Here is a 25,277-nt window from a genome sequence, read left to right on the forward strand (position 1 = left end):
TACCAGTGCATCTCGGTGAGTACGTCTCACGTGTTTGTTTAAAAAACTGTGTTAAAGTCTAGCGTGATCGGTTTCACGGAGTCCGTTTGTTGCTCTCGATGATGTATCGTCAGTTAACCGGTGGTTTGCTTAAGTGTGCAGTTAGAACAGGAGTTACTGTTTTTGGTTTTTTGGTTTGCTTCTGGATTTATGGGGCAAATATAGTCCAGGATGATATGTGAAGTTCCTGTGGAAATGCACAGACAGAGCGACACGGGTCTGAAATACAGCATATCATCAACGGTTGCTTGGAAGCTGGGGGAGAAGCTGCTCAAATACTTGTACGCGCCAATGAATGAAGTTAATGGACAGCTGAGGCACAAGAGCCGCGTAGTAAAACACCAGCCGACAACCTCTCTCTGACCTGAAATAGCAGGAGATCCACGCGTCAGTTGTTTCACCCTTTTAAGCACAGTGAGGTTGCAGTGCTGCAAATAGATCACAGATCTCAGTTATTCCCCTTTTTGGTGCTACTTCAGCAGCTATGAGTTGTCCTGCATGGGGGGGGAAGAAAAAAAAGATACGCTATCAGTAGTTGTTCAACAGGGTTAGGACCAAAATAGCATCCAAATGCATGTCTAATTAAATCTGTAAAGATAACACCCGCTGTGGCCGGCTGTGTTAGTGATAATCTGCAGAGATGGTGCTGGCAGGGCTTCACAGGCGCCGTGGATTGTTACGATTGTGCCGCTAACTTTTTTCCAGATACAGCAGGTGTCGTCACATCATCACATCATAAGCGACTGTGACAACAGGCTTTTCCCTGCTACGTGTTCTGTGACACCCTCCCTTAAACCTTTCCAACTACCTGCCCCCTCAAATTTTAGACCACCACCCCCCCCCCCAGTGAAGCCTAATCATGTGTGACGACGAAGAGACGACCGCCCTCGTGTGCGACAACGGCTCTGGCTTGGTCAAGGCTGGGTTTGCCGGAGATGACGCTCCCCGTGCTGTCTTCCCTTCCATCGTTGGAAGGCCCCGCCACCAGGTACGCCTCTTCAGAGCCCTCAGAATCTTATTATGGGTTAAGACTGAACGACATCTTACGTTGTATGCTCTCGTGCTTCCTCCTCCAGGGTGTGATGGTGGGTATGGGTCAGAAGGACAGCTATGTAGGTGACGAGGCCCAGAGCAAGAGGGGTATCCTGACTCTGAAATACCCCATCGAGCATGGCATCATCACCAACTGGGATGACATGGAGAAGGTGTGTGTGTGTGTGTGATTCATTTACAACATCCGTGGCAGCTGAACTACCACATTCTTGTGTATCTGCGTCCACGACGACAAAGGCCGCTCTATTTTTTACCTCCTACGACGTTATTTAACAACCTAGGTGTTGTTTACTCAGTCGAGACTTCTGTGTCGGTGACAACAGCTGTTGCTTTTGTGCAGATCTGGCACCACACCTTTTACAATGAGCTGCGCGTGGCCCCCGAGGAGCATCCCACCCTGCTCACTGAGGCCCCCCTCAACCCCAAAGCCAACAGGGAGAAGATGACCCAGGTATGACGAGAAAATCCCTGCTCTGTGCTCTTATTTTCACACGCCGAGACAAAACATTAGACATTCTGCTCGCGTTTTCTTGCAGATCATGTTTGAGACCTTCAACGTTCCTGCCATGTACGTGGCCATCCAGGCTGTGCTGTCCCTGTACGCCTCCGGTCGTACCACAGGTCGGTCAACTGCACCGTCCACTTCTGCTAAAGTGAAACAAAACAATTCAGTTTGTGTTAAAAACCAGACTTTCCCCTTGCTTTACTAAAGGTATTGTGCTGGACTCTGGCGACGGTGTGACCCACAATGTCCCCATCTATGAGGGTTACGCTCTGCCACACGCCATCATGCGTCTGGATCTGGCCGGTCGTGACCTTACCGACTACCTGATGAAGATCCTGACTGAGCGCGGCTACTCTTTCGTCACAACTGGTAGGTCTGCTCTATACCATCATGTTCATTTAGTGCAGGGGTCTCAAACTCAAATGACCCGGGGGGCCGGCCTAGAGAAGAAAAAGTGGGGAAAAAAAACAACTGTTCACAATATCACACATGCTTAATAATATTATTTATGATGCAAAATGAATGTATTAATATCAAAAACAGACATTTATTTTACCGCCGTTTACTAATCGTTGCAGTCAGTAGAGTCTCAGCTGCCGAGCGACCATGGGTTGCCAGTTACAGTACGTCTGAGCTACATTGGCGGAGAAAACTAAACTTAAAAAACCTTGGTATTTTTTAAATCATGTTTTGGCATGTGGCGCCACCTACCGCCGTCTACCAACCATTGCAGCCAGTAGAGTCTCCGCTAACGAGCAACCACGGGTTGCCAGTTATGTCAGAAAACTAAACCTCAAAGAAACTGGTTTTTTGAATTTGAGCGTAGTAACCGTTTTTGGCCACATTCTTACATATGGCGCCTTTAATAATGGGAAAATAATAAAAAGCTAAATGTCTTATTATTACTGTTATAAAAACATTGCTAGCAAACATATATTATATTCCATCACCTCACTGGCAGCTCTGCCTCAGCTACACACTGTGTTAAAAAGACGGTGAGGTCGTGGGCCATGTTTTCATTATAGCATGATATTAAGTGGGGGGGGGGCCGCATGTAATCGACCGGGGGGCCCCGCCAGTTTGAGACCCCTGAGTTGGTGCATGTGAAAGGAGGCGCAAGAGTTCTCAATTATGTGAATGTTCTGCTCCTTAGCTGAGCGTGAGATCGTGCGCGACATCAAGGAGAAGCTGTGCTACGTGGCTCTTGACTTTGAGAACGAGATGGCCACCGCCGCCTCGTCCTCCTCCCTGGAAAAGAGCTACGAGCTGCCCGACGGTCAGGTCATCACCATCGGTAACGAGCGTTTCCGTTGCCCAGAGACCCTCTTCCAGCCTTCCTTCATCGGTGAGTGACTGCAAACCAAAACAAACGTTTCTTTATTGCTCTCAGACATCGACGCTGATCTGTTTTTTTTTTTGGTCCGACCACTATCAGGTATGGAGTCTGCTGGTATCCATGAGACCGCCTACAACAGCATCATGAAATGTGACATTGACATCCGTAAGGACCTGTACGCCAACAACGTGCTGTCCGGTGGCACCACCATGTACCCCGGTATTGCTGACCGTATGCAGAAGGAGATTACAGCCCTGGCCCCAAGCACAATGAAGATCAAGGTGAGGAAACGACACATGCAATGGAGTTAATTCAATAAGTGAATAAACACTGTGACATTGACATGGCGGTTTGTTACCCGTCTAGATCATTGCTCCACCTGAGAGGAAGTACTCCGTCTGGATCGGTGGCTCCATCCTGGCTTCCCTGTCCACCTTCCAGCAGATGTGGATCAGCAAGCAGGAGTACGACGAGGCGGGCCCCTCCATTGTCCACAGGAAGTGCTTCTAAACACACAACCAACCTCCTCTTGTCCATGCATTCGCACGTTGTTTGTCTCCTGTACATATATGTGTAAGTTGTATTGTAATAAAGATAAGCCCATGTGAGAGTATCACCTGTGCCGTGTGTGTGATTTGAATAACAGACACTTAGAAACAGGAACAGGAAAAAAGGGGAGGTATTTTAGCTGTGGCTGGAAAGTAAATTTGGAAGGCTGGTCCTAAAAGTGGTATACTGAAATAAATATGTAGCTGGACAACATGACTTAAAGGTGCATTATGTAATAAATCTAAAGCAACTGGCCATAAAATCCTCCTAATATGTCACAGAGACTCAGGAATAATGTTCATATAACAAACTGAACTCACCAACAACAACAGTACAGACAAAATATTCACATTAAAAAAAATCTTTTGCAGACTGCAATTCATGTTTATGTTTTGAAATCATGTTTTGGCATGTGGCGCCACCTACCGGCGTCTACTAATCATTGCAGTTAGCAACCACGGGTTGTCAGTTACGTCAGAAAACAAAACCTAAAAGACCTCGGTGTTTTGAATTTGAATGTAGTAACCGTTTTTGGCCACATTCTTACAATTGGACCTTTAATATATAAGACTAAATATATATGACTAAAAATCCAGCCATGGGTGCCTTACTTCGCTTAAAAAAAATTAGCATATCTAATAATACAAAGAAACATAGCGTGTTTGGTTTATTTTACCATTTTACACATGTATTATTATTATTATGTTTGTTAATTTTATTTATTTAGCAAATTTAGCTTGCAGTGTCCATACTTTACTATTGACATTAACCATGTAGTGTTTTATTACTTGTTTATTAATGTTTTAGTCTCATGACAATGACATTATTATACATAGTTCACATTTTCATAGAGAACTAGCTTAGTGTGTTGGGTGACAGTCAACGGAGGAGACGGGAGGGCGGCACCACAATGCATAGGGCCGGCCCTGCTCAGGATTCATACGCGCAATAAAATTACTTAATTGTTTATTTGCCTTCGCTATTTTCAAGGTGCGAATGATTTCTATTACAGAAACATCCGGTTGACAGAAGACGTACACTTCACCATTCGTCCGCTCCGGTAGAAAACACCCCGCCGCCCAGTGGGGCAACGCTGGTTTATAAAACACACGCCCTCGGGAGTGTTATTCACTTCCAGCCAATCAGAGCGCCGAGCGCAGGGAGCGCCGCTGTTTGAATGCTGTGCGGAAGCAGCTAGGCAAACTAACCGATATGACGAGAGAGAGGACACACAGCACAATGCAGTTAGCTAGCTAAGATTTTAAATACGCGATTTATTCCGCGTATTTCAACGTCTGCGAAGATTAGAGATAAACAGCTATTCAAAGTCGTGCGGTGACACGAAAAAAAACAACCCGGTATTGTTTTTGTTATTCGTTATTGGGCTAACGCGACTCTTTAAACTAGCTGGCTAATAGCTAGCTAGCTGCATCGCAGAAGTTAGCTGTAATGTAACGCTGGTCAGGTCGTTAACAAGCGACGCGTGAGTTTACTTTGTAGTTGACTCTGTTGAGGTTCGAACGTCTTGTGAGCAGCTCCATGGAAGGATGACTTAGCGTCGAAGGTTTAAAAAACAAATAGCGTTGAAGATAGAGACGAGGCTCTTGTCACGACGGAGCCACATGCGGATGTTGGCGTAGTCTAGTTCCCCGACAGAAGAGAGTTTTGAAGACACGAGTGAACCATGAAAGTCGTGGAGAAAAATGTGATGCGTCTGATGGCTGTGCAGCATCTCCGCGCAGCCTACGGGATCAAGACAAAGAACTGGAACAAAAACAAAGCGGGCAGCTGTAAATCGACAGCCAGCAACTCGGTGAGTTTAAGATAATCAACACAACTTGTATTTCGCAGAATATAATCGGTAGAGACCCCGAAACTGCTCATGAAAATCGGATCGACAATGGAGCCAGCCTATGACATTGTTGTTTCGTCTGTTGAATTAAATTAGCATATAAGTGAAAGCCCATTTGTCCACTTGCTGTTCGCACCCATGTCAGTCAGTGCAGTCGCTTTGTTTGGCTGCTCTCGTTACTATTCGCACCATAAATGTCTTTTATCAACAACAGAAAGCAAAGTCCAACAACTCCCAGAGGTGTGTGAATGTTTTCTCATTTATCTCCTGTGTCACAGTTCTGCAATAGAAACTTGTTATTCACGCAGCAGCGCGGTCTGCCACTTGATTTTGAAAATAAAGCCCTGTTTCTTCACGTGCACTCGACCTGTAATTGGGTTCACAAGAGTCACAAGGTTTGTTGCAGCAGACTGTGACGTTTCAAATCAACGTCGAACGTATGCATTTGCTGGATTCAGCAAGTTGGAGCTGCAAGTTATTGGAAATTAAATGAAAATCCAAATGGGGTTATTTTGCTTTGGTGAAAATGACTGGATGAACCCCTGGAGGTCAAGAAGCAACATATAAAGTGGCTTTCCTGCATTTTTCTCTTAAACATAGGAATGTTTGGCAGCCAGCCGTCACAGAAGAAACTCAAACAGTGAAAAAAATGCTCTGCGTTTTCAAACCAAATTCCCACAAACCACAAAAAAACGATGGATTTGGACACTGGTGCTGAATTGATCTTATTTTTACCTTGTTTGGTTCTCCAGGCAAAGGTATTCGGAGTGTCTCTGGAGAGCTTACCGTACTATAACATGGAAAGTGGAAGTGTGCCAAGGTTAGTTTTAATGCCACTTTACTCATACTTCAGTTGGGCGGTTGTTTGTCGTTCTTACTTACATTCTTTCCTTTGTCTTTCCAGCTTTCTGGTTGATGCGTGCATGATGCTGCTGGCACACGTCGACACAGAGGGGCTGTTCAGAAAATCGGGCTCCGTCGTTCGCCTGAAAGCGCTCAGGGTGAGTGATGGCTGAAGCTGACCCTGCGGTCGTTGTCGCACCACGACCCTGGAGAAGCCGCCTTAACACAACCGAGCTCTGTTCTGTCTGTGCAGGCCAAACTGGATGCGGGCGAGGAGTGTCTGTCCGCCGCTCTTCCGTGCGATATCGCCGGTCTGGTCAAGCAGTTCTTTAGGGAGCTGCCTGACCCTGTGCTCCCCTCAGAGCTGCAGGAGGCTTTCCTCAAGGCCCAGCAGCTCCCCACCGAAGAGGACCGGACCTCTGCCACCATGCTTATGTCTTGTGTGCTGCCTGATAGGAACCTTGGCGTCCTGCGTCACTTTTTCGACTTCCTCCACAATGTGTCTCAGAGGTAACGTAAATACTTGTATTTAAAGGTGAAGTAAGTAGTTTATAGTGACATCTAGAGGAGAGGCTGAAATATACAACAACGAATTGCTCCTCTGCTCACCCCCTCCCTTCCCTGAGCGCTACGGTATCCTCAGCCGGTCAAATGTCTCCCTCGTCGTCTTTCTCCGAGTCAGCAGATGAGGTTCGTGTAGTTATTCAGACAACGAGGGGGAGGGACAGCTCTTCGTGCCATAGCAGACGAAGCAGAGAGAGTGGAGGCGGGACTTCCGTAGAAGCGACGCTTGATTTGTTCTCTCGCGTTTGTCCTTACAGGCTCCAGTAGAAACATGGCGTCTCGCTGCTAACAGTGACAATGCAACAGCGGCCCGGGACCATGTTATTTTACATGCCTTTTTGAAACACTACAAAAACTATTATACAGCGACGAGACAATGCAGGAGCACATAATATGTATAAAAAAAGTGGATTTTGGGTTATATAAACCCATAAATACTACACAGTGTCCCTTTTAAATGAGCTTATTCTTCCATCTGCCGACTGTTTTCTCACCAATCTTTACTTTATTTCAACAGGAGTGAAGAGAATAAGATGGACAGCAATAACCTGTCTTTAATATTAGCCCCCAACCTGCTTCACTCTGGAGACGGCACAGAGAAGATGAACGCCAACACGGAAAAACGCCTCAAGCTCCAGGCAGCTGTGGTCCAGTGCTTCATAGAGAACGCCCCAAGCTTTGGTAAGACGTCAAAGCATCTCGCCCGTTCTTCTTTTACTTATCTACAGCTTTTGCTTTAAAGCACTTTAAAGATGACATTGGTTTGGTCTGTGTCAGGCGTGCTGCCGCAGTTCCTCCTGACAAAGGTTCCAGCTATGATGGGCTGCGACGCGGACATTCTGTCGCCCACTCACGGCGAACTCGGGGAGCTGGACTTAAACTCAGGGATAAAGAGGAAAAACAGACGCAGCTTTGGAGGTAAGTCTAGATCATCAATAGAGAGTTAATTTCCTGGTTGAAGTTACGAAATAAACAATATCCTGCCTCTCTGAAGCCTCAACTCGTTCAAAACAGCTCTGTATTGTAGAATCTTCAAGCTCTGAAAGAGTTTCAGCCAAAAATAATGGTACATTCTGGTTTGTCTCACGTTTCAGATATGGTCAGTGGTGCTCTGAATAAGATAAAAACTAATAGAACGCCCACAAATGTCCCCCAGTCAGACGGTCTCGGTATGTACTGCGGTCGCAGGGCAGTTTGCTTCGCGCTGCTCGTCTTGTGGCATGATGATTGAACGACGCTCGCAAAATACGCTTCTTGCCATTCAAGCAAAATCAAACGCAATGAAAAGCAGAAAACGCGCAAATCGTGAATGAAGTAATGACTGCATTCGTATGCTCTTCTTCTGCATGAACCTGCTAATTTCTCTCCGTGCTTTGGCTCAGAATCGTCTCTATAATCTGTTCGAGTGTAAATGAGTCAAACCCAACATAACCGAATTTGTTTTCGTTTGTTTCTCGTCAGTCTTTTCTTCCGCGACTCCCGTGATCGCGACGCCCACGTCCAAGCGAAAGCTCCCCCTGGAGTCGGGCCACTCTTTTGGATTCTCCAGCAAGAAACGCAGATCTGTCAAAAAGAACCTGGGCATGGATTTACTTCCCAATACGCTGTTCAACGGAGCATCCACTCCAGATTCAGGTATCGACGATCACTAACTAGATTTATTTGGTTAGTCTGCTTTGTGGGTTAAGCTTACATTGCGTGTTTGTTCCAGCTTATAGCGCCTCTGGTGTCTTGGAATCGTCCCAAAACGGCCCGTCCCCAGCTGGGAGGTCGAGGAGACATTCAGCCACCTCTGTGAGGAGGAAGAGTCGACGACTCAGTAGCAGACATGCGGTCAACAGGTACAAGACGACACAATCCGGGGGGATGTCATTCATCAAACACGGAAGGTTTAAACCGATATTTGAATTCACGTCCCCTTTTTTCAGAGTCGAATCTGGAAGAACGGGCTGCTTTTCTCCGAAGGTCGGCAAAAAAGAAGCTCCGCGCAAGTCCCTGCGCTTGCGTTTTAGCCTGGGGAAGAGCAGCAAAGATGCTGTAAGTGTGGTTGTCTGATATATATTTATATATATATACACACACACACAGTGTGAACCATGTTTAACGTGGATATTCGGGGTATTTTCGGCAATCGTTTTTCATTAAAATGAGATGTTAGCACATGGGGGGTGATGTTTGGGTTAAATGGTGCACAGGAGCACTTTGGTATTGTCGTATGCACTTACTTTACCTTTAGTAAATCTAATGTATGCATGGTTTTACAATTTAATTATTAGATTAATATGAGAAAGTTCATACTTGTATGGTACTAATTCAGGGGATATTTCCCGTACACATTTTGAGCACTTATAAATAAACCCACTGTGACTGGTTTTAGGTTTATTGGGTGAACTGGTAAAGGTGCATGCAATTATTTTTTTTTGCTTTTAAGTGTATATTCTTGGCTTAATAAAAAAAATACGTTTACAAAATCCAGTTGTTTCTTCTGAGTGATTTCCATCACCCTCTGAAGAACTAACCTCACTATGCATGAAATTAACGCGGGTATCTTTTGTGGAGGCGGGGGGGGTGTCGTTAACATCTGTGGGATCCTTTTTTAACCCAACCTAAAGCCTAATCCTCCTAAGTTTCTTTCATTTCTCATTCCATGCTGGTGATAAAGGGTTCTGGGTCCATTGGCTGGCGACTTGCCTCGCAGGAGAGCGCCACCGGTTTTCATTTCACCAAAGAGACAGACTTCAGTCCTGCTGCTGCTGCCGCCGCTGCGAGGAAAACCGAATGCAAGAGTGAGTATCTGTTAAAGACGTCGCTATAAACCGTATTCGTAGAGACTTTACTTTAAATACGTCATATTCATCTTATTTTCATAGACGGCAAGTACATCAGCAAGTCTGAGGACAGCTTGCTGACCCCACGGTGCGACTCCAGTGTCCACCAGATTTCCTGGAGCGGCGAGACTCCCGTAGGAGCCAAGGTTTTCAGCGCCGCGTCGTTCGCGGACACGCCCATGAGCATGCGCCTTAAGAACGCCTACGTGTCCGAGCCCGCCATCGCCGCGTCGAAGTCCCCGGCGGCTTCGGCGAGCCTTCCCAAGAAGCTGTGCTGTGCTTCGAGCTCGGAGAGCCTCGACGGCGAGAGCCCCGCCGCCGAGCCACGGAAACGGGGTCCCACGCCGGCGAAGGAGTCGGGAAGAAGTGACCGCCGGGACCTAAAAGCACCAGGCAGCGTCACGGCTCTTCCACCAGAGACTCCTGTGAACGCTGAGACGAAGCGGAGCTTTCTGGCCAACGAGCAGAACATTACGTTTGGTCAGTTTGCCGCGTTGTCTCCATTGCACATCGACAGCGTCGTGCTCGAGTCCAGCGTGTGTTCTAGTCCGGCGTTAAAAGCCGATGAACGCGCTGCAGCTCCTGCTTGCAGTCCTCACAGCGAAGACGAGGTCGACTGCAGCAGGTTGATCGACGCCCTGGACATCCAGAGCCCCGCTCACTTCAGAGAGGGCGTCGCCTCCGGGCCGCAGTCCACGCCGTTCAAGCTGGAGCTCGACTTCAGGCGCGAAGAGCTCGGCACGCCGGTGAGAGTCGATAAAGACGAGTTCGCCCCAGCGATCGCCGCCAAAGCCCAACACCCCGCCCCGCTCTCGCCGCACAGCCTCGAGGCCGAAAAGCGGCGCGTGGCCGACCACATTCAACACTTCAACAAGCTCACCCTCCACTCTCCCCGAGGCGCCAAGATCAAACAGATCCGCTCGCCGCTCAAGTTCCAGCGCACGCCGGTGCGCCAGACGGTCCGCAGGATCAACTCCATCGCGGGAGACCGTAGATCCGCGAGAGCGTCCGCCAGCCAGTTCGGTCAAGTCGTGAAGGCGGTGAGCCTGGAGAGCGGCCTCTCCCCGCACCCGCCGGCGAGGGCCAACGGCACGCGGCCCAAAAAGAGAGCGCCCCCCGTGCCGCCGAGGAAGCCGAGCGCCGCGTCCCGCAAGTCCTTCGCTCTCGGCGACGTGACCAACAAGGTCCAACCAAAGACCAAAGCGGACTCTTGTGTCCCGGAGTCGACGGACGCGAAGAAGCCTCTCGCGCAGCAGGTTGCGGAAAAGGAAATGAGCCATTATCGAGGTTCACCCAGAAACCCTCTGAACCAGGCGCGCCTGATGTCTGCCACCAAGCCTGTAGATTTATAGGACTGTTTTTATTTTTTTACTCTTTTTGTTTCCTCTATGCAGGTCTCTGGTGAAACTAATAGACAATAAACATCTTCTATTGTCCATATTTTCAGGGTTTATAATTTATTTTTTTAGCTACAGTAGGTGCCGTTTGTGTTAAGGCCTTATTATTGGGAGATGTTAAAATGCCTTATTTGTTTTTACTTAAAACAAGTCTAAAAAAAAATGTGTCTTCACACCAGCCAACAATATTATAATGCTAAAAAAAATGACGGGCCGAATTATGTGACGTGACTGAGGGTATGACTGGAAATGTTGTGATCGAGACGTATGCGTTTTAATTTATGCGTTTAATATCTTACACCTTAGGTGGATGTTTGCTGAAGTCGAGGCTGTCTTTTTATGTCCGAATGTTGTCTTACAGAAAAAAAAAATGCACCTTTTGTTGAAAAAAGAAAAAAAACCAAGCAGTATTGATGAAATCGTCCGTCTATATTGATTTCACAACCATCAAAACTGTACGATTTTTTGCCTCGTGAACTGCTTCAGATCAATAAAATCAGACTTTTACATGTAACGTGTGTTTTGCTGGTACTCGTCGCGGCCACAAGGGGGAGTCCTACAATTACTTCTCTCAGTTGGAACACTTTGTAATAGAATATGTTGAGGTATTATTTTTCTTTTTAAACTCAAGCTGAAACATATAACTTGTTTTAAATATATTCTGTTTGATTGATTTACTTTGTGGAGTCTTTTTATATGTATATATTTATTTATATGTATGTATATATTTATTTATATGTATATATATATTTATTTATATATATATATATATATTTATTTCTATATTTCTATATATCTATATAGATATGCGTGCACCCATATATACATATATATATACATGTGTATACATACATACACACGTATATATATACATATATATATATATACGTACATATATACATATATATATATATAGGCCTAAATTAAGTTAATTATGTTGTATAAAAGTAACTTATATATTTTAAGGTGTATCCTTTTTTTAATGGTTTTATGAAGCATTACAGCTTTTAATTATTAACCCATAATGTTTTATATGCGATTGGTTTTAGTTGCCAGGTTGTGAAAATCCCCCTTTCGCTGCTCTCACCAGGACACTTCATTATACGATCATTTAAAAGATAGAATAGATGAGATAATTGCAATTTTTACTTTTACTTTGCCAACATTTACAGGAAAAGCACCAATAGATCAAGTGTTTCTTAAGCGAGTACCAATATTTAGTCTGAGCATCATCTGGAGGGACATTATTTGGCATCCCGAAAGGTTACTCTTTAGTGATGAATTGAACCGATTTAGTCATTTAAGAGAACTCCACCAATGTTTGACTTTATTACATTTAACAAAGGTGGTTGTGTCATTTTTAAACAATAAGACGAAATGCTCGCTTTTTCCCGCACAAATCACTGCTCGTGACTCATTGATTTGACGCGCGTTGGCTCAGTCGGTTCAGGCTCTGGCGCTCACTCGTTTGTCCATAATGAGTTTACTCTGACTTTTAAACGCTGAGGATTCACAGGTGCTGTCATGTCATTGTATCCTAACATTTCTAAAGCCCACTTTTGATTCATTTTGATGACACTACATCATCATCATCATCATCATCAGTGATAAAAAAAGCTGTTTTACTTTTTCCATGTGCGCACAAACGTCTGCCGGCCCCCCTCTCTCCTCTCCTGTTCCTCGCTTGTCTGTTTTCTTGAAGCGGGTTCAGGGAAGTGTTGAGGGGGCGGATAGTTTTGATTTTCCTCTCCATCGCGTTGAGCCAATAATGTAGAGGGGGAACTGTTGTGCACATCTCAGCTGGCAGACATTTAAAAGGGAGACAGTCCGGCGCTGAAGCAATTTGTATTACACCCCCTCCAAACCAGCAACCCCCCCCCCCCCCCCAACCCACCCCACACACCCCGGGCCCCTGTCTATGTCTATGGAGCGGTTAGTCTCCCACCCATCCGCAGTCCCGCCAGTGCACAGCCGACAGCAGTAAGGTGCCCATCACCTTCGCTGAGGACCGACAGGATCACATCACATCATCGGTGCTTGTTTGCATTCGAACGCGTGAGTGAATTCACCTCGATTCATTATGTGTGCATGCGTTTAAATGGCACCATTCTGTGCGTAATGCGTAAAGTGTTTACGCATGAATGCAATCATGCATTCAGATACTTGGACACATGTATAGAGTGATTTTGTTTTACATGTGCTTTTTTAAGAAAAAAAAAAAAAAAAAAAAAGGCTGGGGGGAAAGGAAAGTGAACTCTATCCGTGCGTTTTTACGCAGCGTAAAAGCTTTGACAGCTGTGCGTCCAGAGTTGAAACGGCGTAGATGATGAATTCTTTTTCTTCTCCTCATCCTCAAAGGATGGCCAACTCGGCGCGTCTCTCCTGCGGTATGGTTTTCATCATCACGGGCTTGCTGCTTTCCTCTCCCGTGGACTCCAAAAGAAACCGGGGTTCACAAGGCGCCATTCCTCATCCTGACAAAAGCAACCCAAACGAATCGGAGCAGCAGCAACCGCAGCCTCCACAGGCGGCGGCGGCGGCGGCGGGCTCCGGGTCCCGGCAGAGGCAGGGCTCGTCCTCGCCGGCCGACGAGGTGCTGGAGTCCAGCCAGGAAGCGCTACACGTGACGGAGCGACAGTATCTGAAACGGGACTGGTGCAAGACGCAGCCGCTCAAGCAGACCATCCACGAGGAGGGCTGCGTCAGCCGCACCATCATCAACCGCTTCTGCTACGGACAGTGCAACTCCTTCTACATCCCGCGGCACATCCGCAGGGAGGAGGGCGCCTTCCAGTCCTGCTCGTTCTGCAAGCCCAAGCGTTTCACCACCATGACGTTCACGCTGAGCTGCCCGGACCAGCAGCCGCCCACCAAGAAGAAGCGCATCCAGCGCGTCAAACAGTGCCGCTGTATATCCATAGACCTGGACTAAAACACACAAACACACACACACACACAACTGTGTGTGTTGTGGACAGGACTGTTGATAGTAGAAATAAAGAGACCCCAAGACGACACGTGTCTCGGGGTCTCCATGATGACCTTTAGGGCTGCTTTACTCTGATTCTCTTCTTCTTGCACAGCGCGTGAATAAACACACGGACAATCATCAACTCGTGATGAACTGCGAAGAACATTTTTTCATTTTTTTTTTTGCCAAGTTTGAAAATATCACTGCATCACTGCACGGGAACGCGGACTTGGAATGGGAGCAGGTTTTTACGCACGGCTCCCCCTCCTCCTCCTCCTCCTCCTCCAGTTGGACTTCTTATACACACACAGGCCCGGTTTATTTAACAAGTCACTGCTCTAAACACATCCATGTCCGGTTTTTATTATGCCTTTATATTTGTTTGTTGTTTTTTTCCACTGTGTGGAATTTGAGTGGCGAGAGATTTGTTAACGGGGGAAAAATGGGATTTTATTTGGAAGAAGTCTTTTGGTTGGTTTCTGTTCACCAGTAAAGATCTTCTTTTTTTTTTCTTTTTTTTTAAATTTTATTTTATGGACGTTGTACAGTGGTGGTTTATACGATATTTGAGATTAAATAGTTGTCAAATGTAATTGGTTTTGTTTATTCATTGGATTAAATTATCCCACGGGAACATAAAATAAATGGATGCTGGGATAGAAGTGCATATATCATCATGGAGTACTGAAAGTAAATTTGACAATAGATGAGTAAATGAGTCAATTTCTGGCCAATCCTGCAGCAATAAAACATTCTTAACCCTTTAAGGTACGCACCAAGAAAATAACATATATTTATTTGCATTTTTTTAAATTTACTTACTTAAAACAACAATCAATATTGATTTATTTATTTTTAATTAGACCCTACAGTATTTCAGATACAGGCCTCTACCAAACGGTCGAGACGTCTGTTCAACAGTCACATTAAGTGTTAGTGATGCATTTTTCGACGAGATATAGTGACTTAAAATGTGGTCGACTGAATGGTTGAGCAGCACCTTAAAGGGTTAACGTGGTAAAGGCATTATTCTACACCCACATTTGATGTAATTTGTGTGAGTATTTTGTTCGTTTTTGAAGGGTTTGGACTTGGAGCGTGAACGAGCACACGCAGCATTTCAAAAGGACAAAGTCTTTCCGCATCCATGAGTTTATTGACTTGAAATTTAAAACAATTCCATAAAAATTCAGAGAGCACCCGCACAGGAGCGACTGGACAGAAAAAAAACAGTAGAGGCTACGACGAGTCCTTGTTCAGCATCGGCTCGTGTTGTTGTTCTTCAAACTCTCTTTAAGTAAAACATAGCTTGGTTTACTAAGGTTACTATTTACATTTTTTTTTATACAAAATAAATGGCACACGTGAAAAAGAACAAAAAAAAAAAACAGGGAATTCAAGGTGCAGTTTTTACGGATATCGCGATCGTGGAAGTTCGTCTGAGGTATAGCAACTTTGCCCGGTGACATGCGTAAATGTGTTTTTTTCCGATACCAAATATATCATCACAACTCCTAAAATAACTATTTTTTTTCTTTTCGGCATAAAATAAAATAAATCTTTGCTTATACATAAATATACTTTTCTCTAATCGTACAGGAGGCGCGGCGACATCTCTAACTTTTTTGCGAAAAATAAAACTTCACGTTCTTAAATATGAAAAAAGCATGGATTTTTTTTTTTAAACAATATAATTTTTGGTAACACTTTAGATTAGGGAACACATATTCACCATTAACGCTTAGTGACATATATAACTCGCATACTAGCCCTTTATTAGTAATCATCAAACACCTTATTCTACCTCTATTACAACCTGAATTAAGATTTTTCCTACATAAGGTGTGCTTCATATTAACTAATAAAGGGCTAGTATGCGACTTATATGCACGTTATTAAGCGCTTAGTGAACGGCGGATGTGTTCCCTAATCTAAAGTGTTATTTTTAACGAGGAAACCATAACTTTGCATAGGCGGTGAGCGACGACATACAGCTTCTACTTCTTCTTGTTTAAACTTCTGAATCGGACATAAAGGGTTACAATTATTTAGCGTTAAGTACGTACACGTATTAGTTATTGGGCAAAATCTAGTGTTTCTTATCATAAGTGTGTGTGTGTGTTTGGAAACCCCAATTGTTCTACTCTGTCCTGGTGAGTCTAGTGCAACAGAGACGCACAAATAAAGTCAAACCTACACACAAACCCTCACACATCTTTATCTGCACTTGCAGCCCCCGGGGGGCAGATCATTTATCACACTTCTGCAAAAGCTGCGCAGTCCCTGCCACTTCTATAACATGACACATTCACAATACTTGTAACGAGCGGCGGCGAGGAGCCGCTTTCTTGCCGCTCGTTCTCTGCGGTCCCGAAAGAAAGGGAAAAAAAAAAAAACCTGGCTTCTCCAAATCCAGAAAGAATCTGGTGTCAGCTGGCACTGTTTGTGAATTCCACTGACCCATTGAGACCTTTCACAAGCCGGGCTCTCAGAGGGCACGCCTCGCTGGATGAATGAGGTCGACCTTTGGCCTCTGAGACTCTCATCACTTTGGCTCTGTCAGCCATGCATCCTCCGTGCAGGAGTTTTCTTTTAGCAGAGAGGCGACGGGGTGACGGAGGTGTCCGAGTGCTGGAAGTAGCACAGGAATACGGCAGCGGGAGCGGAACGATTTTTATTGTGAGTTTATACGGAGCAAAGAGGGGGCGGTCTAAGTTCGATGAGGCAGGTGGTCAGAGGGATGAGGCCTCAGATCACTTCATTTCTTCTTCTTCTTCTGCGGCTGCTTTGCCACTTCACGTCTCAGCTGGACGACACGTTAGCTTCTTTCTGCCGCAGCCTCTCTTTCTGTTGGCAGGAGCCACACAAAGATTCAACGGAGCAATTTTAATGTTAAAATTGCAGCTAGGAAAAAAAAAAACAACGTATTCTGCTGTATATAGAAATGTGTTCTTACCAGACTGTTGGCATTAATCTTCTTGGTTTCAATTCGTTTCTCTGCTGTGATCTTCTTGATGTTTTCTTGAGCTTCCTTCAATCTGCAGGGACGGGGGAGCAAGGGAGGGAGGGTGGTGGGTGGGGGGGGGTGGAGGAAAAAAAATCCACAGGGCCGTGATATTTGGACGCTCTTTAAAAACCACAAATACACACTGGAAAAATAGCACTCGAGTCACTTGTGAAAACAATATTAAGTCGGCAGCCTCTCGTCGCCGTGAGGTTGTTTATAAGAGCAGTCTCCCGAGGGCGCACTGTCATGGAGCCCCGAAGAGACACACACACAGACACACACACACACACACACACACACACACACACACACACACACACACACACACACACACACACACACACACACACACACACACACACACACACACATCCTCTCAGGAGATTGCGGTCAAGTGAAAGCCCTATAAGTGAGAAGCAGTGGAGAATGACAGTTGCGGTTGATGAGATAATGAGGTGAGCTTTAAAAAAAACACTTGGCTTTTATGGGTGCGCAAAGTAGTACATACATACACAAGCGCCGTCTGCTGGGAGTAATGTGGTGTTGGACGTGATTACCTAGTAAACAATTAAGAGAGAGCACGTGGATCCACGGCAGGAAACTCACAGGGTAAGCTCAGAATCGCTAAATGACAATGACAGAGGAAGCGCAGTATGATACGAGACGCAGAATTGTCTTATCACACGGAAACGCTTCATCTTACGTTAAATAACAGAGATGGACATTGAATAGTCAAAGTGATTCAACTGAAAAGACGTTAAACTGAAAATGTTGTAGCGCGAGCTCAACACAATGCAAGCCCTGCATTAGTTTTACTTGCTCTCATGCGATTCAGTGTGTCGCATAGGTTTGACAGGAGCAAAAAGGCTTTTTATCTCCCTCACAAAGACTGCAGTGAAGTTGTTTTGAATCTGAAAGAGTTCATGTTTGGAATAAATAACTTTGTATCTTTGCAACCACAGAGCATGCACAGTATGATACGAGACGAAGAACGACCAATAAATCTGCTCGAAAATAACCCCAGTAAATGCAGTCTTGTTGTTTTTGCTGACACATGATGCTAATCACACACACGACAACTCATTCAGTTTCTAGTAAAATGCCAGCCCCACCCCTTTAATTACAACCTAGTATCTGAGTATCACCATCACATAATTAGTGCTAATTTGACTTGATCGACAAAGGTGTTAAAACATCCGTTAAAAGGGACATTTTATCTTGTCCCTGACACCTTGAGGAAATTGAGGATGATTGATTGTTTTTTCTCAGTATGAGCCTTCACGACATTGTCAAGCACTTAAACCAGGTTTTTAGACTTCTTACCGTTGCCATTTTCAGTAATAACCGATTGATGTATTCACATTTTCTGACTGAATTCCATTTTTTTTTAATTATTTCAGCCACACTGTTTTCTTCTCACTCTTTTAATGATGCACACGAGCTGTATTAAGTTACTGCCAATGTGAAAAAGCATATATTTCTTTACACCTGCTGCTTCCCATTAAACTGCTGCTCTCCACTGGCAAAAGAAGTGTGGACTGACGTCTTTATCAAAACAAACTTGGCATCGGCCTGCAACTGCACACAGATAAACCAGTTGCCCTCTCGCTGCACGGCGACTACATAACTGAACCTCACTCACCTCTCCTTGGAGATGTTCTTGTTCTGTCGTACCCAGGTGTTCTTGAAGTCGTTGCAGAACTCGTACCAGAGCATGAAAATGTAACCCGGGGCCACATCTTTGTCCCCGGGTTTTGGCTTGACGCCAAAGAAGCTCACCATGTCCTGGAAACTGTGAAGGGAAAAAAAAAACGAGCAGATGTAGATCATCTAATAATATGTTGAACGTTAAATTGCAGAGATGGACATGAATATTCAAAGTGATTCAATTAAAAACTGGAAAAGTTTTAGCGTTAGCTCAACACGATGTGAGCCCTGCATTACTTTTTACTAGCTCTCATGAGATTCAGTTTGTCGCATAGGTTTGACTGGAGCACTAAGGCTTTGTATCTCCCTCACAAAGACTGCAGTGAAGTTGGTATTGGATCTGAATCTGAATGGAACTTGTATTTTTGCAACTACAGCGAAGGCACAGTATGATACGAGACGCAGGATGACCAATAAGTCTGCTCGGAAATGCTGTTTTTGCCACACAATGCCACAAATGAGTAGTTCAGACAAACGGAGGGCGTGAACAAATAAAGACACAGCGCACACTGAAACATTATGAGAGGTGGGAAGGGTAAATGACAACTATAGCGAAGGCACAGTATGATACGAGACGCAGAATGACCAATAAGTCTGCTTGGAAATTCTGTTTTTGCCACACTTGCAAATGAGTAGTTCAGACAAACAGTGGGCATGAACAAATACAGACAGATGAAGAGTCAAACAGAGGTGGAACGGGTAAATGACAACTATAGCGAAGGCACAGTATGATACGAGACGCAGAATGACCAATAAGTCTGCTTGGAAATTCTGTTTTTGCCACACTTGCAAATGAGTAGTTCAGACAAACAGTGGGCATGAACAAATACAGACAGATGAAGAGTCAAACAGAGGTGGAACGGGTAAATGACAACTACAGAGAAGACACAGTATGATACGAGACGCAGAATTGTCTTATCACACGGAAACGCTTCATCTACCACTATCAAACCAAATAACAACAACAACAATAAACAACAACTTAAATAACAGAGATGGACATGAATATTTAAAGTGATTCAATTAAAAAAGATGTAAAACTGAAGATGTTTTAGCTTTAGCTCAACACGATGCGAGCCCTGCATTACTTTTTATTAGCTCTCATGCAATTCAGTTTGCCGCATAGGTTTGACTGGAGCACTGAGGCTTGTGCGGAGGGCATGAACAAATAAATACATAGGGCACTGAAACATTCTGGGATGGAGAGTCAAACAAGAGGTGGAAGAAGGAGAAAGTCCACCCTGCTGGGCCACGGGGGAGAGCCAGTAGCTGTGGCTCCATTATCATATTGACCTCCTCTACTGCCTTCAGGGGAAAGACTGTTAGAAGAGACGGAGACATAGCCAAGACCAGACTGCACAGCTATTCTTTTTGGGACTTCCAGTCATTTGGACAATCAAAACAGAGACTTTTCCCTAAACTTAATCAGGTTCTACCTCCTCAAGACCGGGTTTTTGGTCCTGACAAGGTCACGGTTCATGCCAGAGCTCCCTGAGCACTTGCTGTATGTGAGCTCCATCACACAGGTGTGCAAAAGACATTTGTGTAAAAATAAACCAATTCTCTCATTGCGGTTTTCCTTCAGCGCTGTTGTAGTAATCGTCATAGGCCCAATTGAATTGTAACCAAACCCGAACTCTGTGCCGAGTCTCTCAGTAGCAGCAAAGACGGCACTGAGAAGTAGCCCGCTGCTTCAGGTTCCCCTCCCTGAGCCAAAACATGAAAGACATTTTCTAGCCGTGCCTGCCTGACATGTCAAAGGCTTGATTAAAGGGGGGCTATGATTCAAGGGATGCTCCCCTGTCCAATTGACACACTGATGGGCTCTGACCTCCAGATGCTAGGTGGCTCTTTTTTCGGGACGCTAATCCAAGACACGTTCGCGTTGTACGAAAACGGCGCAATATGCTGCCCAGCTGAGAAATGCTTCTCCTGCTTCACATTTCCCAGTTGATGCATCATTTTTTTTTTTTTTTTTGGTTCTAAAAAGGACGGCTTTCCCAGATACTCCTGTACCCCCCAGTGGAAGAGACCGGCAGCTCTCGGACGTTTAGACCGAGCAAACGGACGGGAAATGTCGCAGGTAGCTTTGTTGCAGCCAGGTCTGGTTTGATGTACAGCTTCTCCATCAGCTCCTCTCTTCTGACCCTGGGTCATCGTGTCAAAGCATACACAAATCAAGCAGCAAGCGAGGGCTTCTCCTTCTCCTTCTCCTTCTCTAGCCTCCTTGTGTGCACACGCAACAAAAGCCGATACAACAAAGCTTCACTCGAAACAGATGCAAACACGCGCTCACACATGCCTACTAAACATAAGAAATAAACACAAGAATCAAACTGCACACATGTGTGTACACACACACACACGCACACACACACACACTTCTGTAATCCATGCTATGATGCCATTGCCGTGAGAGGGTTTACTGCAGCACCCACAGCCAGCATTCCTCACTGACAGCTATAAAGAAAGACGCATTACAAAACCATGAGCAGCCATGAGAATCAGGGAAATATTTGGACAGGCAACTCTGCATTCCTTTGTTTCCCCCCAGTAACAAAAAAAAAAAAACTATTACAGGAGTAAAATGCATGTTTAAAGGGGCACGGAGTCCGTTTTGTGCCGTGTACTGTAAGTCGTCGTCGTCGTCGTCGTATAACGCTCCAAGAAAAAAAAAGAATAATACGGCGTCGAGTGACTACGAAACCATAACTGCACGGTGACCGCAGAGGAGGCAGTCGAGCCAAATGAAATTGAGCGTGATGAGGGAGAAGAGAACTTAATGAGGCGGAACTGAGGACAGAACCAGAAAAACCTCAGTGGAACCCAAAACATGAAACAGACAAAATCAAGACTGCATGTTGAGGAAAACGCCTCAGTGCTCATCAGGCATTGACCACACTGACCAGATAGTTCACAGTGTGGTCATTTTAGTATCATTAATGGAGTTGTATAGTGATCATCAACATACTGCTATCATCAAATTATTATCATTAAAGGTGCATTATGTAATAAATCTAAAGCAACTGGGCATAAAATCCTCCTAATATGTCACAGAGACTCAGGAATAATGTTCATAGAACAAACTGAACTCACCAACAACAACAGGGCAGCCAAAATATTTGCATTAAAAAAAAAAACATTTTGCAGGCTGCAAATCATGTTTATGTTTTGAAATCATGTTTTGGCATGTGGCGCCACCTACTGCCGTCTACCAATCACTGCAGTCAGTAGAGTCTCAGCTGCCGAGCAACCACGGGTTGCCAGTTATGTCAGAAAAAGAAGCCAAAAAGACCTCTGTGTTTTGAATTTGAATGTAGCCACCGTTTTTGGCCACATTCTTACATATGGCACCTTTAAAATACAATTACAACGAATACAATGAATGTAAAAGTTTTCTTCTGTAAAATTGTTTCTTGAAATAGGTAAAAATCTGCATAAAACTCAGCATTTCTTTATTAGTTTATTTGATTTTGCTCATACACAATTTGACCTACTGCCTAATTCTAACTTTTGGGCACTTGACAAAGCAGCTGAAAGTATTTATCAGTCACTCCACAGACAACAATTTAAACTCAATTGTGAGTTTATACATTTAAAATCTTTAAGACTGTCGTACAAAAAGATAAAAATGGAAATTTGGTAGTGATTTTTGCACAATTTTCACACTAAACGATGCGATTATGGACGTTTTTAAAGATTCTAAATATAGAATAAAATAACAAGCATATACGTATACTACGTATAAATGTCTTTATTTTGAAGTACATTGTGTTTGCTAATGGCGTTAGAAGGCTATTGATGATTAGAAAACCCTTGTGCAATGATGTTAGCACAGCTGAAAACATTATTATTTTGAATAAAAATCATTATTTCTAATCTTGTCAATGTCTTGACTATATTTTCTATTCATTTCGCAACTCTTTTGATGAATAAAAGTCTGACTTTTAATGGAAAAACCCCCCACAAAAAAATGGCATCTGTGACCCCAGACGTGTATCTATAATGAATTTTGGATCGACAGAGGGTCTAAACTCAGTGACACTGAGGATGTGTTGTCTATTCCCTTGCCCTAATGTTCTGTTGCTGCTGCTGTTGTTGTTGTGTATATATGTGAGGATCCCCCTCATCCAGCGCAGATGTGAGAGCCCACCCAGGGCCCGGTGAGCCTACTGACGCCCATATTCATCAACGGCGTGTCACTTTTACGAGGCGGCTCTGTGGGAACCTGAGACAGAACTCCCCCCACACGCCCTCCTCCCCGTCCCCTCCTGCTCCACCTAGCACCAGTCAGTCGTCTTCAGATTAAATTAAAGCAAAGCTTCATTAAAAGGCTGTCAACCGTGGGGCCCTTTTTCATCCATATTCCCCTCCAAGTTCATTACGGCAGTGTCACTCGTGCAAATGATGGTATGCACACGCACACACACACAGATATGAGTCCAGTCAGAAACATCACTATAAGGAAGAGGTTGAAGGACACAGAGTGAGGGATGCACTCGCCCCTCACTGACCTTCTTGGCAACATGAAACAGAACAACTGTGGAGCCCTTCCCTGAGTTATCGTGTTGTCCAAAGCAATCAACATCCCCGCTTTGTTTAGAGTATCCATTTTCCTCTCGATCTGCGTCTTTCACTTTCCTCCCTTGATACGCTCTCAGGATTTATTTTGGAAGTGGCACACAGCTTTGCGAGAGATAAATCAAACATTTGCGTTCGCTATCCAAACAAAGGCAACAAAAAAAACCATCTATTTCCTTTCTGTTTGTCTGCTCCTCTACCATCTTTTTCCCCAATATGAAATGTTCCAGATATGATTTTTATTTTATTTTTTCCTGCTGCCAGTGCGTCTCAGGCCTGTAAATCAGATGCCTCTCAGAAAACTCTCTGTGAGATAAGAGTGATTGGAGGTGCAGGGGGAGGAAGCAACGGCCGTGTTTTCAGGCTTTAAAACACAATGTGTTGCACGTTACATACGCGTGTTTGTATGAAGAATGGTGGCTTTGCTTATTTGACAAATCTTGAAGACGGCACAGACGCGCGAGATCAATTTAACAGCGCTACTGTTCAAATAGAAATATCCATTTCATACATTTCAAAACCATAGTTGGACTTCATTGCAGGAGCACAACCTGACAAATAACTAGAGATAGACCGATATGTTTTTTCATAATAGCTTTTCAGATTTACAAGATGTTAAAGGTTTTTTTAGACAAGAGACATCTTTGTTTTAAAAACAAAAAGTGCAGGAAGCTCCCAGGCTTAGATTGATCTCTTATCGGCCATCAGACTAAAAAAAATATATCCGAATATCGGCACCGACAAGCGACAAAATGTTGAATATCTGTGTCGACAAGCGACAAAATGCCAAATATTGCCGCCGATAAGCGTCAAAAAGCCGAATATCGGCACCGATAATCAGTATATCCCTACAAATAACCCACTACTGCTCAGTGCTTCGATGACACACCATTCATAATCTCAGCGTCTCTACTCGGTTTTGATAAAGTTATGGTTTCCCTTACCTTTTTTGTGCTGAATTGAGCCGGTCCTCTTCGGCCGAGTGATCCTTTTGCGCTGCAAAACGAGAAGAAAATGGAAGATATTTGGTACGATATATTGATATTGATCGATTACCGTCGACGATTAATCCGTTGATTGTTTTCTCGATGAATCGCTTGATCTATAGAATGTCAGAAAATGTTAAAAAACATGGAAATGACGATGTTCACCAATGTCTTGTTTTGTCCACAAACCAACATGATTCAGTTTTAATGATTTCTTTGTAATGTGTAGCACAGAAACGAAGAAAACATTCACATTCAAGAAGCTAAAACGATCAGAAATCTTGTTTTAATCATCCCCGACAATAACCAATTCATTGATTAATTGTTTCAGCTCGAGATAACTGATAATCGACCGCGGGGGGGGGGGCGCTGTGTTCATTCTAAGGAGTTGGTCAAATAAGACGAGAAGAAGAGGGGCCGGGTTGAGATGTCACCGGCGCACGGCGAGCGTGTTATCAAAGTGACACTTAAGCACATTGTAAACTTTGACATGCTTCTGTGTGTTTGACGCACGAGAGCGAGAGGCCGTGACGCCCGAGCTCAGGGCGGGGAGGTAGTGGAGAGGAGTGTGTTTATGCGTTCGCGCGAAAACATGCGTGTGCATGTTCCCCCGAGCAGAGCTGAAACAGGGGCACGGGACGGGGGTTGAGCAGAGAGAGAGAGAGAGAGAGAGAGAGGCTTGGGAACTCGGAGGCTTGTGTGGACTCCTGCCATGTAAAAGTGTCTAAATGCAAGGCAGATGTGTGCGGCGCGGGCCAGGCCGAGGTGCAAGAATTTATCTAGGGCCAGAGGAGCGCCTGTGATCTCAGATTTATTGCATTTTTTTTCCAGATTCATCCTTTTTACAATGATGGGGGACCTTTCCTACTTGAAGATTTAAGAGGGGGAAGTCTCCCAAAAAATGGTTCAAAGGCAGGTTTGGGGGTCTTCTGGGAGAAGGTGAGCATGAGCCTCCAACCAACCACTCTTTTTTTTTTTTTTTTTTTTTTTGAACATGTACATGTTTTTTTTCTTCTCCACATATGAGGTAAACCTAATGACAGGGAGGGCATGTCTGGG

General features: G+C 44.6%; 4 protein-coding genes across 4 annotated transcripts in view; 3 read left to right on the top strand and 1 right to left on the bottom strand.

Annotated features, from left to right (window-relative positions):
* actc1b (actin alpha cardiac muscle 1b) lies at nt 1-3,536 on the top strand. The gene is made up of 9 exons (XM_083908120.1): nt 1-15; nt 867-1,027; nt 1,116-1,244; nt 1,433-1,543; nt 1,629-1,713; nt 1,805-1,966; nt 2,751-2,942; nt 3,033-3,214; nt 3,300-3,536. The coding sequence occupies exons 2-9, from the start codon at nt 899-901 to the stop codon at nt 3,441-3,443; spliced, it is 1,134 nt and encodes a 377-aa protein (XP_083764246.1). The 5' UTR covers nt 1-15; nt 867-898; the 3' UTR covers nt 3,444-3,536.
* Nucleotides 3,537-5,166: 1,630 nt separating this feature from the next.
* Nucleotides 5,167-10,921, top strand: arhgap11a (Rho GTPase activating protein 11A; the record flags this gene model as incomplete). Its single annotated transcript, XM_083908058.1, has 12 exons — nt 5,167-5,295; nt 6,087-6,154; nt 6,239-6,335; nt 6,431-6,687; nt 7,259-7,422; nt 7,519-7,659; nt 7,836-7,910; nt 8,203-8,376; nt 8,453-8,582; nt 8,670-8,778; nt 9,404-9,527; nt 9,612-10,921. 12 exons carry the CDS (start codon nt 5,167-5,169, stop codon nt 10,919-10,921), a joined length of 2,778 nt encoding a protein of 925 aa, XP_083764184.1.
* A 2,404-nt stretch (nt 10,922-13,325) lies between these two features.
* grem1b (gremlin 1b) lies at nt 13,326-13,898 on the top strand (the record flags this gene model as incomplete). Its single annotated transcript, XM_083908167.1, has 1 exon — nt 13,326-13,898. The coding sequence occupies one exon, from the start codon at nt 13,326-13,328 to the stop codon at nt 13,896-13,898; it is 573 nt and encodes a 190-aa protein (XP_083764293.1).
* A 2,841-nt stretch (nt 13,899-16,739) lies between these two features.
* LOC310942286 (formin-1) overlaps nt 16,740-25,277 on the bottom strand; it is a gene marked incomplete at both ends in the record, with an annotated part of 54,565 nt that continues 46,027 nt past the window's right edge. Inside the window, 4 exons of the mRNA XM_083907643.1 lie at nt 16,740-16,784; nt 16,894-16,975; nt 18,587-18,736; nt 24,177-24,228. Coding sequence (XP_083763769.1) covers nt 16,740-16,784; nt 16,894-16,975; nt 18,587-18,736; nt 24,177-24,228 — 329 coding nt within the window. The remainder of the gene's footprint in view (nt 16,785-16,893; nt 16,976-18,586; nt 18,737-24,176; nt 24,229-25,277) is intronic.

This window comes from Microchirus variegatus (assembly GCF_963457635.1).
Source record: "Microchirus variegatus genome assembly, chromosome: 21".
Lineage (NCBI taxonomy): Eukaryota > Metazoa > Chordata > Actinopteri > Pleuronectiformes > Soleidae > Microchirus > Microchirus variegatus.